At 36.7% G+C, this 14,491-nt stretch overlaps 2 protein-coding genes across 2 annotated transcripts; one reads left to right on the top strand and one right to left on the bottom strand.

The window, feature by feature from the left end:
- Positions 1–5,519: 5,519 nt before the first annotated feature.
- LOC130991546 (probable aspartic proteinase GIP2) lies at positions 5,520–7,011 on the top strand. The gene has a single exon (XM_057915823.1). It carries the CDS (start codon positions 5,713–5,715, stop codon positions 6,919–6,921), a length of 1,209 nt encoding a protein of 402 aa, XP_057771806.1. The 5' UTR covers positions 5,520–5,712; the 3' UTR covers positions 6,922–7,011.
- A 702-nt stretch (positions 7,012–7,713) lies between these two features.
- Positions 7,714–9,256, bottom strand: LOC130991545 (probable aspartic proteinase GIP2). The gene has a single exon (XM_057915822.1). The coding sequence runs from the start codon at positions 9,232–9,234 to the stop codon at positions 7,882–7,884; it is 1,353 nt and encodes a 450-aa protein (XP_057771805.1). The 5' UTR covers positions 9,235–9,256; the 3' UTR covers positions 7,714–7,881.
- Positions 9,257–14,491: the final 5,235 nt, after the last annotated feature.

Raw genomic sequence — 14,491 nt, 5'->3', positions numbered from 1 at the left:
GGGAATTGCGTGTTTATGGAATAGGGAGGTATTCGAAGCATCTAGTTCTTGGGATTTACCGGGGGCCGTGGTTGTTAACGGTAGGTTTAAGGAGGGCGGTCTCTTGTGTTGCATTATCAATGTTTATGCGCCAACTGAATCAAAGGATAAGAGGATTCTCTGGGATGCAATTGGTTCTATTGTTGAACAGAATATGGATCGAAGTGTGTGTATTTTGGGAGATTTTAACGCAGTCAGGAGAAGAGAAGAGAGGGTGGGCAGCGGGGAGACGTTTCGAGCGTCGGAGGCGAGGTTTTTCGAGGAATTTATTGGGGGGAATGATCTGAAGGAAATTCATACACAAGGTCGAAAGTACACTTGGTACAAGCCCAATGGTAAATGCAAGAGCAAGATCGATCGTTTCCTTGTTAACGAAACTTGGATGCTTACTTGGGAAGGAAGTTCTGCACGCGGTCTTAAGCGTTCGATCTCGGATCACTGTCCGATTGTTCTCACTACTAGAACGGAGGATTGGGGACCAAAACCTTTTAGGTTCCTAAATGCTTGGACAAATCACCCGGACTTTGAAGAAGTTGTAAAGAAAGTGTGGACGGGGACTGACTGTCAGGGATGGAGCTTTTTCGTAGTTAAGGAGAAATTGAAGAAACTTCGAGAGGCTTTAAAAGTTTGGAATCGCACATCCTTTGGTGAGATTGATTCTAAAATTCACGAATTAAAGAAGGAGTTACAACAGAAAGATGAGCTTGACGAGCAGAGTTGTTTAGGCGAAGTGGATGTTATCAGAAGAAATGAGCTCCAAGCTCTCCTTTCCCTTCAGCTGAAGCATAAGCAGATGACTTTACAACAGAAGGCTAAACTGAAATGGCTTAAGGAGGGAGATGTGAATTCTGGCTTCTTCCATAAAGCGATTAAAGGGAGGCGTTTGAAGAACGACATAGGCGGACTGATCTTTGATAACTCATGGATCTCCAAACCGGAAGAGGTAAAAGCTAGGGTGAGAAATCATTTTGAAACCTTTTTCAAGCGGAAAAATAGACAGATGCCTGTTATTCCCATTGATTTTGTGAGAAGGAAAATCTTTGATGAGGAGAGAAATTGGCTGATTAGAGGTTTTGAACCTGAAGAAGTTAAAGAAGCGGTCTGGAGCTGTTCTGGCGATAAGAGTCCAGGACCTGATGGCTTTAACTTTTCATTCTGGAGATCGGCTTGGGATGTTGTTAAGGAGGATATCCTCCAGGTCTTGAAGGACTTCCACGCGAACGGAAAAATTCCTAAAGGAGGTAATGCTTCTTTTATCGTTTTAATACCGATGAAAGAAGGGGCTGATTTGTTGAATGAATTTCGCCCAATCTCGCTCATTACCAGCTTGTATAAAATCATTGCAAAGATCTTGGCGGGGAGACTGACGAAGGTGATGGGGTCGATCATCTCTGATAATCAAAGTGCTTTCGTTAAAGGGCGGTTCATTCTCGATGGGGCGGTCATTTTGAATGAAGCTGTTGTTGAGTCAAAGAAGAAGCGACGAAGCAGGATCTTCTTTAAGATTGACTTTGCCAAAGCTTTCGATTCAGTTCAATGGGACTTTTTGGATACTTTGCTTGACAGAATGAACTTCGATGGGATTTGGAGGAAATGGATTCAAGGGTGTCTACAGTCAGCCACGGCAAGTGTCCTAGTTAACGGGTCGTCAACGGGAGATTTCAAAATGGAGAGAGGCTTGAGACAGGGCGACCCGATGTCTCCCTTCTTGTTCCTCATTATCGCGGAAGGGTTGAATGCGCTCGTTGAGAGGGCAGTGGAACGACAATTATTGTTTCCGGTTAAGATTGGTAAGGATGAAGTGCCGATTACACACCTCCAGTACGCGGATGACACCATCTTTATTTTAGAGGCTGATGACCGAAATGTGGAATCTCTGAAAAGTCTGTTGCTTCTCTTTCATTTTATCTCTGGTCTTGCTGTCAACTTCGCCAAGAGCAGCCTGATGACGGTGGGAGTGAATGTGTCTGTCGAGAGGATATGGGCTCCGTTTCTCCATTGCAAGATTGCTTCCTTCCCGTGTCTTTACTTGGGAACCAAAATTGGCGGCCGAAGCAATGGTGTTAGCGAGTGGAAGTTCTTGGTGGATAATGTCTCAAACAAAATTGCAAGCTGGAGAAAAAGACCTCTCTCTTTGGCGGGGAGGATCACTCTTGTTAAAGCGGTGCTTCAATCGATTCCGGTATATCAACTGGCCTACGCTTTCATTCCCAAGACTGTGCTCAAGAATCTCAATTCCTTGTTCTCCAGATTTCTGTGGGGTGGAGGCTCTCAGTCGGGAAAAATCACCTGGTTTAAATGGAGCTCCTTGTGTTCCAATAAGAAAACAGGAGGTCTTGGATTTCGGGATGTGGAATGGTTTAATCATGTTCTGTTAATTAAATGGCTTTGGAGATTTTTGGTGGATGGGGGAGCTTTGTGGGCGAGAGTGATCAAATCTATTTTTTTTGGGGAACTTCTCTGGGGCGAAGAGGGGGATTGCTCGGTGGTGGGATGAAGTGGGCAGTTGGGGTGGTGGGCGAAAATTGTAGAGAAAGGGGGAGGAAGAGATGATAGATGGTTCATTGATCACCTTCAACACCGTCTCGGGGATGGGATGAATACAATGTTCTGGGAGGACGTGTGGGCTATTAGCAAACCTCTTAAGTTCTCTTTCCCGAGATTGTATAACTTGTGTTCGAATAAGAAAGGCCTCGTCGGAGAGAGTGGGTTTTGGGAAGGAGAAGAGTGGGTGTGGTCGGTGAATTGGAGGAGGGATTTGAGGGAAAGGGAGACTGGTCAGGTGGGGGAACTTTTGAGACTTGTTGCTGCTTTTGTCCCTTCTGCAGGTTTAACTGATGGATGGATTTGGAGGGCAACTACGGACGGTAAATTCTCAACAAAGTCGGCTTATGATTTGGTGGCGGCTTCCAGAGAGGCGCAACAAACTCAACCGGCTGAGATGGCTATGGTTTGGAAGGCTCCAACATCACACAAAGCCAAGGTGACGGCGTGGAGATGTCTTAGAAATCGTTTGGCTACCTGTGACAACTTGAGAAAACGACAAATTCAAATTAGCTGGGAAGAGAGAGGATGCAACGCCTGCGTCGCTGGAGAGGAGTCGACGGAACATCTGTTTCTTCATTGCCCGAAAACTGCAGCGGTGTGGGACCAAATCTTCCAATGGTTACACATCAAAACGGCAAATCCTAGAGGTACTCTTCATCACTACACTTCCTTCATCTCTGCTGCCAAAAAGAAGAAAGGAAGAAGATTGCTAAATGCGTTATGGGTGGGAACGGTTTGGACGCTTTGGGAAAAAAGAAACGAGAGTCGTTTTCAAGGAAAAATTTGGGATATTGAGAGACTTGTTTTACAGATCAAGGGTAGACTTTGGAGTTGGAATGAGGTTTATAAAGTTTTGGAGTTCAGAATCCCTTTCACCATGTGGTGCTCAAAGGGTTTCAATCTTTCATTCTTGTTTTGATTGGCATCTCTTGTGCCTTGCTTTTTATCTCAATAAAAATTTAATTTTACTGATAAAAAAAAAAACGAAGTTATGTGTGAACCTTTGTTCATGTATAGCTTCAATTTTTCAAGTTTGATGCATCTTTTTAATTCAAGAAAGAAGAATAATTAACTTTGTTTCCCTTTCTTATAGGAAATAAATAAGAAAAGGTAAATTCGGATGATCTTTTTTCCCTCTTCCTTGCTTGGGTTGTTGGGTGCAATGTGTTAGAAAATTAGAACGGAGAATTTCTAAATATTGACGATTAATAAAAACTAGTATGATCATTCGTGCGATGCACGACGAACATCGAAATCAATCACATATTTTTAAATAAAAATATATAAATATTAGATAAATTATAATTAAATACAAAATATATTTTAAAAATAAATTAAAGATAAACCTCATCAATTACAAATTTTAACTTTGTATAATGTGCAATGATAATCATAGTTATTAAATAATTTTAAATTTTTTGATAATGAAAATTAACATTACACATTATTATTATTATAGAGTATTACACGACATATTAAATGAATAAATATTCTCATGGACTAACATAAATAAAAAATATATATATAAAATTTTAGCAAAGAGAGAGAAAATAAAATATCTTAAAATTTTAATAACTTATTCGTTTAAATTCATTTTTGATGATTTTTTTTACCATATTAAAAAACTTGTCACAAAATCAAATTTAAGATGCATATTGAATATTTTTTTCATAAATAAAATTTTGTGATGTTTAGAAAATAATTAAAATTATAAAAAAGAAGAGAAAATATTGAAAATTTTGGTGGAAGAAGAGAGAGAAAAAATAGAGGAAAAGAATGGAAGAAAAAACTCCTCTTTTATATATTATATAGATATAGATTTATACGGCATATGATAGGATAGGACGAATAATACAACTAATTAAAATCCACATGACAACTCAAACATGAAGAAAATAATTCAATTCCAGTTGCAGTCCATTACAGGTTTGAGTACGTCAAATTCGATTTTTAAAATACTACTATGATTTAAGGGATTGGATTTCATAGAAAAGAAATAATTCGAGAATACTCAATTAGCTAAAATGAATTGTTACCCAAATATATATATATCACTATATCAAGCAGCTAGCATCAAGTTTGTAAAATGAACAAAATTTTAATGGATCAATCTACATCTACATAATTAATTTGACACGTAATTCAAAGTAAAATCTGTTCCATTCAACTTTTTCCACATAACCTTTTTTTAACCTCCAAAGAAGCTGATATATTACTAAAGATCAAAATGAACAATGTCTAAAGCCAAGAAGAAAAATTCGAATTTCAAATCAAAACATCGAGAAATTACATGCAAAACTAGCAAGAGCATGCGCTGCCTTATTCGCCTCTCGTCACACATGTCTAAACTCGAAGACGACATGTTCCTCCGCCTGAATAAATATGCTCACGACTTTTTTTCGTAAAATTTGTTTTTTTATATAAAAAAAATAGAGTTAATGGGCTCAATTAGCCGTTCTTGTATAAGAAAAGGAAAAAATGTTCACCCAAATAAAAATATGGAAAAACTAGCATTTTCTAACGTAAATGTATTATACCCTTAATACTGTTACACACTCTTTCGCAAAAGTGTGTAATAACATAAAGTGTGTAACTGCGAAAAGTGTGTAACAGTGTATCTTACACTGTTACACACTTTTTCACAAAAGTGTGTAATAATGTAAAAGTGTGTGGTTGCGAAAAAGTGTGTAACAGTGTAAAATACACTATTACACACTTTTTTCGTTTCTAAAAAGTGTGTAATAGTATATTTTATATTGTTACACACTAAAGGGTATTTTAGTCAGAAATGTTATTATTTCCATATTTTTATTTGTATGGCTAGAATTTCCTATGACTAAAAGGTTTTGGCTAGACTAGGGTGCTGCCTCAAAAAAATACTATAAAACTTGTTTACTTGCTCTACAAAACTCAAGCGACCCCTCAAGAATAATGGATTAATCATATCTTAATTAATAAACTCCATGCAAGTAGTACTCATATTTATTAAAAGCAGCCATCTTTGAACACCACATTTAAATTTTAATAATTCCTGCATCTTCTTCCACACTACTTCTATATCACATTATTCAACCTCTATATATATATAACTAATAATCCATTACTCATTTCATCCAAGTTCCAACCATGGCTTCCTTCCTTTCCTCCACTCTCTTCCTCGCACTCATCATCTCCGCCGTCGCCGCCCAAAACGGCCTAATCCTCCCCATCCGCAAAGACCCCAAAACCTTACAACACATCGCCACATTCAAAATGGGCAGCAACCGCGCCGCCATCAGCGCCGCCGTCGACCTCGGCGGCCCCTTCCTCTGGTTCTCCTGCAACGACTACGCCTCCACAACCTACGCCCCCATCCCCTGCGGCTCCGCGAAATGCGACGCCGCCAAGGGCATCGGCTGCGTCGGCTGCAACCTCCCGCCGCGCCCCGGCTGCACCAACGACACCTGCGGCGCCTCCCCTTACAACCCCTTCCTAGACGTTCTCGTCTCACAGGGCTACGCCGAGGACACCTTCTACGCCAAATCCGGCGCGCCGCTGCCGGAATATTCCTTCTCCTGCATGGATAAGGATTACCTGACCGGCCTCGCCGCCGGCGCCACCGGCATGCTAGGCCTCGGCAGGACTCAGATCTCTCTCCATAGACAAGCCTCAGCGAAGCTTAACTTACCCGACGCTTTCTCCCTCTGCCTCCCCTCTTCCGGCGCGGGAAAATTAGAAATCGGAATTAAACCTAGATCTGTTAAAACGACGCCGCTGCTCATCAATCCGGTCAGCACTTACCCGATCTACACGGAGGGCGATGCGTCGGACGAGTATTTCATCGACGTGAGAGGCATCGCCGTCGCCGGAGCTCGCCTCAATTTGAAGGACTCCTACTTCTCCATCGACAAAAACGGAGTCGGCGGCACCAAAATCAGCACGATGCAGAACTTCACGGCGGTGCACAACTCCATCTACAAGCCGCTGGCGAGGGCGTTCGCGAAGGCGGCGTCGGATTTGGGGATCAGGAGCGCGGCGGCGGTGGCGCCGTTCAGAGCGTGCTTCAGCTCGAGCTCGATCGCGAGGACGGCGGCGGGGCCGGCGGTGCCGGAGATTGAGCTGGTTTTGGCGGGGAAGGACGCGACGTGGAGGATGAGGGGGGCGAATCTGATGGTGGAGATCGATCGGAAAACGACGTGCCTGGGATTCGTGGACGGCGGTTCGAGTCCGAGGACGGCGGTGGTGATCGGAGCGCATCAGTTGGAGGAGAATTTGCTTGAGTTTGATCTGGTTTCGTCGCAGCTTCGCTTCAGTGAGTCTCTATTGTTGTCGAACACGAGCTGCTCTAGGATTTGATATTGATTCATTAACTAATGCTTTTCTATTGTCTTCGCTCTTCATTAGTGTTGTATTGTTGTGGTTGAATATGAAATTAATTTTCATTTACTCCCTCCGTTTTTTATTAAGTGTCTCCAGCCGTCAAAATACACATACCAATAAAATAAGATATTTTACATTTGTAACCTTACTAATTGTCATAATAAATGCATATATACAACTAATTATTACATTCATACAAGTATTAAATAAGGATAAAATAGGAAAAATGTCATAAATATACTCTCAAATTTTGAAATAGGACACTTATTGAGAAACAAAAAAATGAACTAAATGGGACACTAATAAAAAAACGGAGGGAGTATCAGATTGGAACCTCAACCTCCGATTAAAGGGCAAGTGTCTTACCGATGAGATTGTGTTTCATTGCATATTTTATTAATTAATGTTATACTCGTGAAAATTTATAAGTATTTCAAAATTTAATTTTTTAAAGTAAATATTAATTTATCTCCTTAATTACTTATAATGAATACTCCATAATTTAATGTAATAGATAAAATTATCCAATTTTGATAAAGTATACGTAGAAATTATTAAATTTTCTAGAAATATACATAAATGAGAGGGACAAAAAAGCCACATGGCAAATGCACTATCTAAATGGCTAATCTATCTGCTTCGACAATCAGTATCAGAATATTAATTTTAACGTAAATATAGTCTTGTCCCTTCACATAAAATAGATATTTTCTACGTACTTATATATATAAAATTGATATTTCTCACATGCAACTTAACAAACCCTCGTTTCGTAATCAAAATAAAAGTCCAAATTAAATCAAGAAAAACGACATCAAATTTATACAAAATACTATACTTAATTTGACCCCAACCACACTATAGTCTATAATAATAACACATTACAACAAACATAAATTAAACCAAGTACTATAAAAACAACATATTTAAACATATTTAAAGGCGGGAGCAGCTCTTGTTATTCACCAAAAGCGAAGAACTAAACCTCAGCTGCGACGCCGCCACATCAAACTCCAAGAAATTCTCCTCCAATTGATGAGCTCCGATCACCACCGACGTCGTCGGCCGCGACCCCGCGTCCACCAACGCCAGGCACATCGTCTTCCGATCAACCTCCACCATCGAATTCGCCCCCGAAATCCGCCAATAAACATCATTCCCGGGCAGAACCAGATCGATCGCCGGAACTTCCGGCCCCGCCGCCGTCCTCTTCACCGTCTCCGCCCTGTAGCACGCCCTGAACGGCGCCACCGCCGCCGCGCTCCTCATCCCCAAATCCGCCGCCGCCTTGTCGAACGCCCGCGCCAGCGGCTTGAGGATCGAAGTGTGCATGGCCGTGTAGTTCTGCACGCTGCTGATCTTCGTGCCGCCGGTGCGATCTTTTCCGATCGCAAAATACGATTCCTTCACCTCCACCGCCTCGCCGGCGACCCTAATCGACCTCACGTCGATGAAGTACTCCTCCGACAGATCGTTCTGCGCGAAAAACGGCTGATTGCTCACCGGTTTGTTCACGATCAGCGGCGTGGATTTCAGCATTCCGGAGATATCGGACTTCGCCGGCAATCCGCCGCCGATCGTCAGCTTCCCGATCCCCGCCGACGGCGGGCAGATCGAGAACCGGTTGGGCAGGTTCAACTTGTCCGCCACGACTTTGTGGAAGGCGGTGTCGAAGCGGCGGCCGAGGCCGACCATGCCGGCGGCGGCGGAGGCGAGGCCGGCGAGGTAGTCGCTGTTCACGCAGGAGAAGATGAACTCCGGCAGCTCGACGCGGTCCTTGGAGGAGAACGTGTCCTCGTATAAGCCGTTGGATGTGATGTAGAAGATGAAGGGGTTGGAGGAGGCGGTGCCGCAGGTGTTGTTGGTGCAGCCGGGGCGGGCGGGGCCGTTGCAGCCGTTGCAACCCATTCCGTCCGCGGCCTCGCATTTGGCCGAGTCGCAGGGGATGGGGGCGTAGGTGGCGGAGGTGTAGTTGTCGCAGTCGAACCAGAGGTGCTGGCCGCTGAGGTGGACGACGGCGTTGATGGTGGCGCGGTTGCTGCCCATTTGGAACGTCGTGTAGAATTGGGACGTCGCGGCGTCCCTCCGGAGGGGGAGGACTAGGCCGGTCTGGGCATGGCTCGTCGAGACGAGGACGAGGATCAACAGAATGGTGTAGCAGAAAGAAGAAGCCATTGTAGTTGGTGATGGTATAATGATATTGCATATGTGAGTATTTATAGGGATTAAAGAATGGCATTGTAGCAATTTTTGTATATTCAAAGTTGGTGTGTTGATTAAAAGCTGCATTGATTGTAATAGAGATGCGGTTTGTTTGGATGAGTATAGTCCAGACAGTTGTATTTGCTTAATAGTCAAATAGTGGTATTATGGTAAATTTGGATGGTCAAAGTTGGTGTCATATTATTGGCTAGTGGATACACATTGCCCAACGTAAAACATTTCTAGACAAATTAAATTCGTTTTTTAGGAAATAAAATCAATAACTATTAGTTACTCGTCTGATGGATATATTCACTGAGTTAATTAATTTGATCGGATCGAACCCGATAATTTAAGATTTTAATAAAGTTGTTTTAAAAAATTAATTTTGATATAGCTGAGTCTATTTTACTAATTATATGAATTCAAGTTTAGTTTACTAGATATTTAGTGTTCACCGAGAGCCATAAAAGTTAACTGTTTCAAATTAGTACTTCCTCCGTCCCACTTTAAATGGTCCATAGGATAATTCTATATATAATTTTGTGTCACTTGAAATGGAATTGAGTGAAGTATATCAATATATACTTTGTAACATGCTATAATAGCTACTTATTACAAGATATGTCACAATTTTATTTAGTGACGGCTTTTTACGATAACAATTCTACCAAAATTATGTCATTATTGGAGCATTTTCTTGTATGTGTAGTTATATATTAAGACAAGTACGTATATTGATTGTGTGTAGTTAAAAACTTAAAATGAAAAAGAAAATACTACACTTAAAAACTCAAAATGAAAATACAGAATGTTAAATAATAATAGTAAAATATTACAGTTATTTGACAATATCAACATGTAGTAGTATTGATTAGATATGCACACGTGTGACAGTTACATGACGGTTTTGTGACCATATGCGGATTCCGAAAATGTGTACGATTTTGACCAATATTTCAAGAACTTAAATCTTCGAATTCCAAAATATATATATATATATATATATATATATATATATATATATATATTGAATGCCTTTGTCAATGTCAAAGTAAACCTAATTTTTGAACCAACTCAATACTCTTACGTAAGGTGATATAGGAGCACTCTTTCAAAAATCTTAAAATTATGCTCCTATATTTTTTCCTAAAGTTTTCCTATTTAATTTTAGGATCTCGATTTTATAAATGCATACACCAAATCTCCTATTTTCTACATAAAAATAATAATTATGTGTGGGTCCTACTAATTATAAGTTTAAAATAAATTTAAGATGAGTTTAAATTTAAGATTAAATTTAGGGTGGTGTAAAATTTTTTGTGGGCCCCATCCAATTTAGGGGATCTGCTGGATGCATTTTTTATCTCATTTTAAATTGTTTTAGCCTAAATTTAGAGTTATGAATGCATTTAAGTGATCTGCTGGGAGTGCTCTAACTAAGAGAAATTTGCGTGAAAATATACCAACTATGAAAATAATTTTTTTTTAACACTAATTTAGGAAAGTCCAATAAAATACATGAGTTTAGAGGTTTGTTCATTTTTGACACGCCCATCTTTTTTTAATTAGAAATCTATCCCTTTTTTAAGCAAAATAACACAACTACCCCCAAATATTTTTTCTTCAGACTAAATAATCCAAATAAGCTTCTTAAAATTATAAAGTAAAAAACAAATCAAATTATCAAGCCCAACATGCTTCTGTATCATAATAAAACTAATCATAACATAAACCAACATTATATCTTTAGTCGAAAACTGCTTTCGGAGTCAGACCTGTTGCGTTTTACGAATCGTCTGCTACTCTCAGACTCTGTCCAACCACGCACTCGCAAGAGATGGTTGCAACTCTCATCCTTTAGCAGTATCTTTCGAATTACCCATAATTAATCACCCTCGTTTTACGGATAAATCCAACCACGCACTCGCAAGAGATTGTTAAGAGATGATTTCTTATGGAAATTCTAAGGTTCGACGTATAATATTTTGTCGGAAAATGAATGAAAATCTTTCAAATTTTGGAAAGTTGGACAGAACTAAGCGTTTATAGATGAATTATAAAATACTTAATTTATTTCATAAAATCCCCTACGAGGAGAATTGTGACTACCACCTTCTTTTGTCGGCCATGATTGTCGACGCCAGCTAGTACCTTCACATGGAGTTAAACCTTCCCTTTATCTTTTGTGATAATTGCTGGTAAGGCTCAACTGCTTTTCTTTCCACTCAACTTTGTCTCCTGAGTGGATTTTCTGTAGAATTACCCACTTTTATCTATTTGTGGGTAATTAGTCTGTATCCATCCATTTCTGTTGTTTTTTATTTAGTGGGTGGTCCTCCTATCCCGAGTCACATGACTCTCTTTTCTTGGTCGGGCCTTTACTTTATACAAATTGAATATCACATGACTCCCTTTTTGATTTATGTATACTAGTGTACCTCCCGCGCTATGCGCGGTGAATGTAATTTTTAAAATATAAAAAATAGGATAAGAAAATAAATCAAATTCATAAAAAGAAAGAAGAAATATAAATTTAAAAATAGTTTGAAAGATATTTAAACGCGATACACATTTGAAGGAAAGTTAAAAAATATTTATTTTTTGAATATGGTTGAACTTTAAATGATAACAACTTCTTTATTTTTGATTAATTTTGATTAATTTTTGATATATTATATACCAAATTGAAGATATCTTTATGATCTTTAATTTAAGATGCATTTTGTATATTATTATATTCATAATAAAGTTATAAAATAAATAGAAAAGAAAATATGTGTTATGTATTTTTTTAGACGGAAATATATTTTATATATTGAATGAGAACAAAAAATAGATTGAGAAGTAAGTGGAACCGATTGAAACAAATAAATTAACCACTAATTAAATATTAATTATTAAGATTTTTTACAATTAAAAAATTATCCTTTAAATTGATTTTATTGACATTTATTTCTCTTTTTATATATACTAAGCGGCACTCTAGCGCTGCATCCCTTCTTGTGTGCCAGCTTAAGCTAGCACTAACAACTTTAATTTAGGATACACATTTGAATGATGCAATTATAACATGTCCAAAATATCATTCTTTTATAGTTTTACTTGTACGCCTCCCGTGCAATGCACGAAAAATATTATATATATTGTAAATTTACTATTATATTAATAAATATAAAATTTGTAAATATATTATTTTTATTAAGTAATAATGAAATGTGATTTTTTTTAAAAATATACATGCATTGTATATATACTTTTTTGAAGATTTATATTTAATATTGGCAAATTTTTCAATCACAAAGAATTAAGCGGTAGGGTCAAATGTGTGCTTGCACTGTGCACGGCCTGCCCAATTCCTCCCCCCATTTATTTCCTTTCCACTCCGATTAATCGAACAAAATATTTTTTTTTTGTTATTAAAATTGTCATTTGCATAATTAAAATGCAATGTGCTATTTGTTATTAAAATTGTCATTTGCATAATTAAAATGCAATGTGCTATTTGTTATTAAAATTGTCATTTGCATAATTAAAATGTAATGTGCTATCATTTATTTTTGTGCACAGTCCCATTTTTATTTATAAAAAATATCATTTGTGAAAGATGATCATTTGCTTTTATAAAAAATGCACATAGATTATCACGATACATCATATAATATATATGAAACACTTTTATAATTATTAATTTAACATAATAATACTAAAATTAAAATTTTTATATTTATAGATTTAAATTAATAACAACAACAAAACTAAAACATATATAGATTAAAACACAAATTTATGTGTCTAACATCTTAAAATTTATAAGATTACTGAGCTAGTGTTTCTTAAAATAAATTGTAATATATAATATGATATTATTTTATAAAGATCTCAAAATAATATTAATAATTTTGTTTAATATAAAATAAATATAAATATATAATTTGAAAATTTAAAATATCATAATTAAGAAAATAGAAAATTTAAAAAGTTCAAATATGATTCCTCATTTTAAGGAAAATATCACTTCTTAAAATATAATTTTTTTAATATGTTAAAATTTTAAATCATCACAACTTTCTCATTTTAATGTTATTTTTACATATTATATATATATATATATGAAGTATCCAAATCATAATTAAAAGAAAATGAGAAAAATATGTTTTATCATTAAATTTACAACAATACTCACTAACATTAAAGTTGGCAGTTTTTCTCTCAAAAATGATGGCAATTTTTGTTTTCTTTTTTGAATTAACAATTTCGGCAGTTTTTTATCCCAACATTTTCGGCTGTTTTTAATTACATGGTTAAGCAATTTTTTCCCATAAATTCCAATTATATCCTTGCAATTGAAATTATTTACATTTACTTTGCTTTTTATATATACTAGTGTACCTCCCGCGCTATGCGCGGCGAATATAATTTTAGACTCGCGCAATGTTGAATTGGGTATTAGATTCAACCGTAAATTTATGAAAAAATGAAGAAAATCGAGCTAAGAGCTAAGAACAAAGAAATTGAGTGTGCAAAAAACGTAGAAAAGAAGATAGCATTTGTTTATTTGATTTCCTCTTATGGAAGGACTTGTTTACATCTAATCTTAGGGGGTCTATTTATAGTCTATTATTGAGATACAATATTAAGGCCCATTTAGTCTCGTTTCGATGCCCAAATAATAATATTTGATAAGTGCAAATCGTTGGTTGCCACGTGTTTAAAATCAACATTTTTGTAGTCAGAGACTCAGAATATAAATCTTTCGCTTCCCACTTTTATTCTGATTCCCCTTTAGCCTCAGATCTGCAGCTTTATCTTCATGTTTCGTATTTTCGCTGAAGTTAGATCTTAATATATTTAAGTGCCCAATTTCATCATGATCACGTAAGTTGTGCATCTATATATTTTATAATATTAATATAAACTAATAAAATTAAAATTTTATACCAAATTTATTATTTGCAAAGTGATATAATATTTTAATATTTAATTTTATATCAAATTTATTATTTACAAAGTGATCTAATATTTTAATATAACCTAAGTAATTCATATAAAAATATAACATGAGCTGAAAAAAATAACTAAAAAATAATTTACTATAGTAAAATTTCAAATTGTCATAACCTTAAATTTACATCCATTTTGTATATATTATATATGAAATTAAACATATTCTTATGTTTGAGACGTACACTGCATATATTATCTATGATGAAATCACACAAAATAGTAAAATTGTATTTTGTGTAAATAATAAAAAGGTTATAAATTTAAAAATTTACAAATTTCACGTCTTTAAAAAATTTCATTTTGCCAATAAATTTCCTATTGATATTTTTTAATTAAA

This window comes from Salvia miltiorrhiza, chromosome 7, assembly GCF_028751815.1.
Source record: "Salvia miltiorrhiza cultivar Shanhuang (shh) chromosome 7, IMPLAD_Smil_shh, whole genome shotgun sequence".
Lineage (NCBI taxonomy): Eukaryota > Viridiplantae > Streptophyta > Magnoliopsida > Lamiales > Lamiaceae > Salvia > Salvia miltiorrhiza.
Note: the sequence above shows the minus strand (reverse complement) of the source record. Positions and strands in the feature narration are given on the sequence as shown.

Bases quoted from the DNA above. Each gene is read 5' to 3' on its own strand.
- LOC130991546 (XM_057915823.1), top strand. From the start codon at position 5,713: ATGGCTTCCTTCCTTTCCTCCACTCTCTTCCTCGCACTCATCATCTCC.
- LOC130991545 (XM_057915822.1), bottom strand. From the start codon at position 9,234: ATGCAGCTTTTAATCAACACACCAACTTTGAATATACAAAAATTGCTA.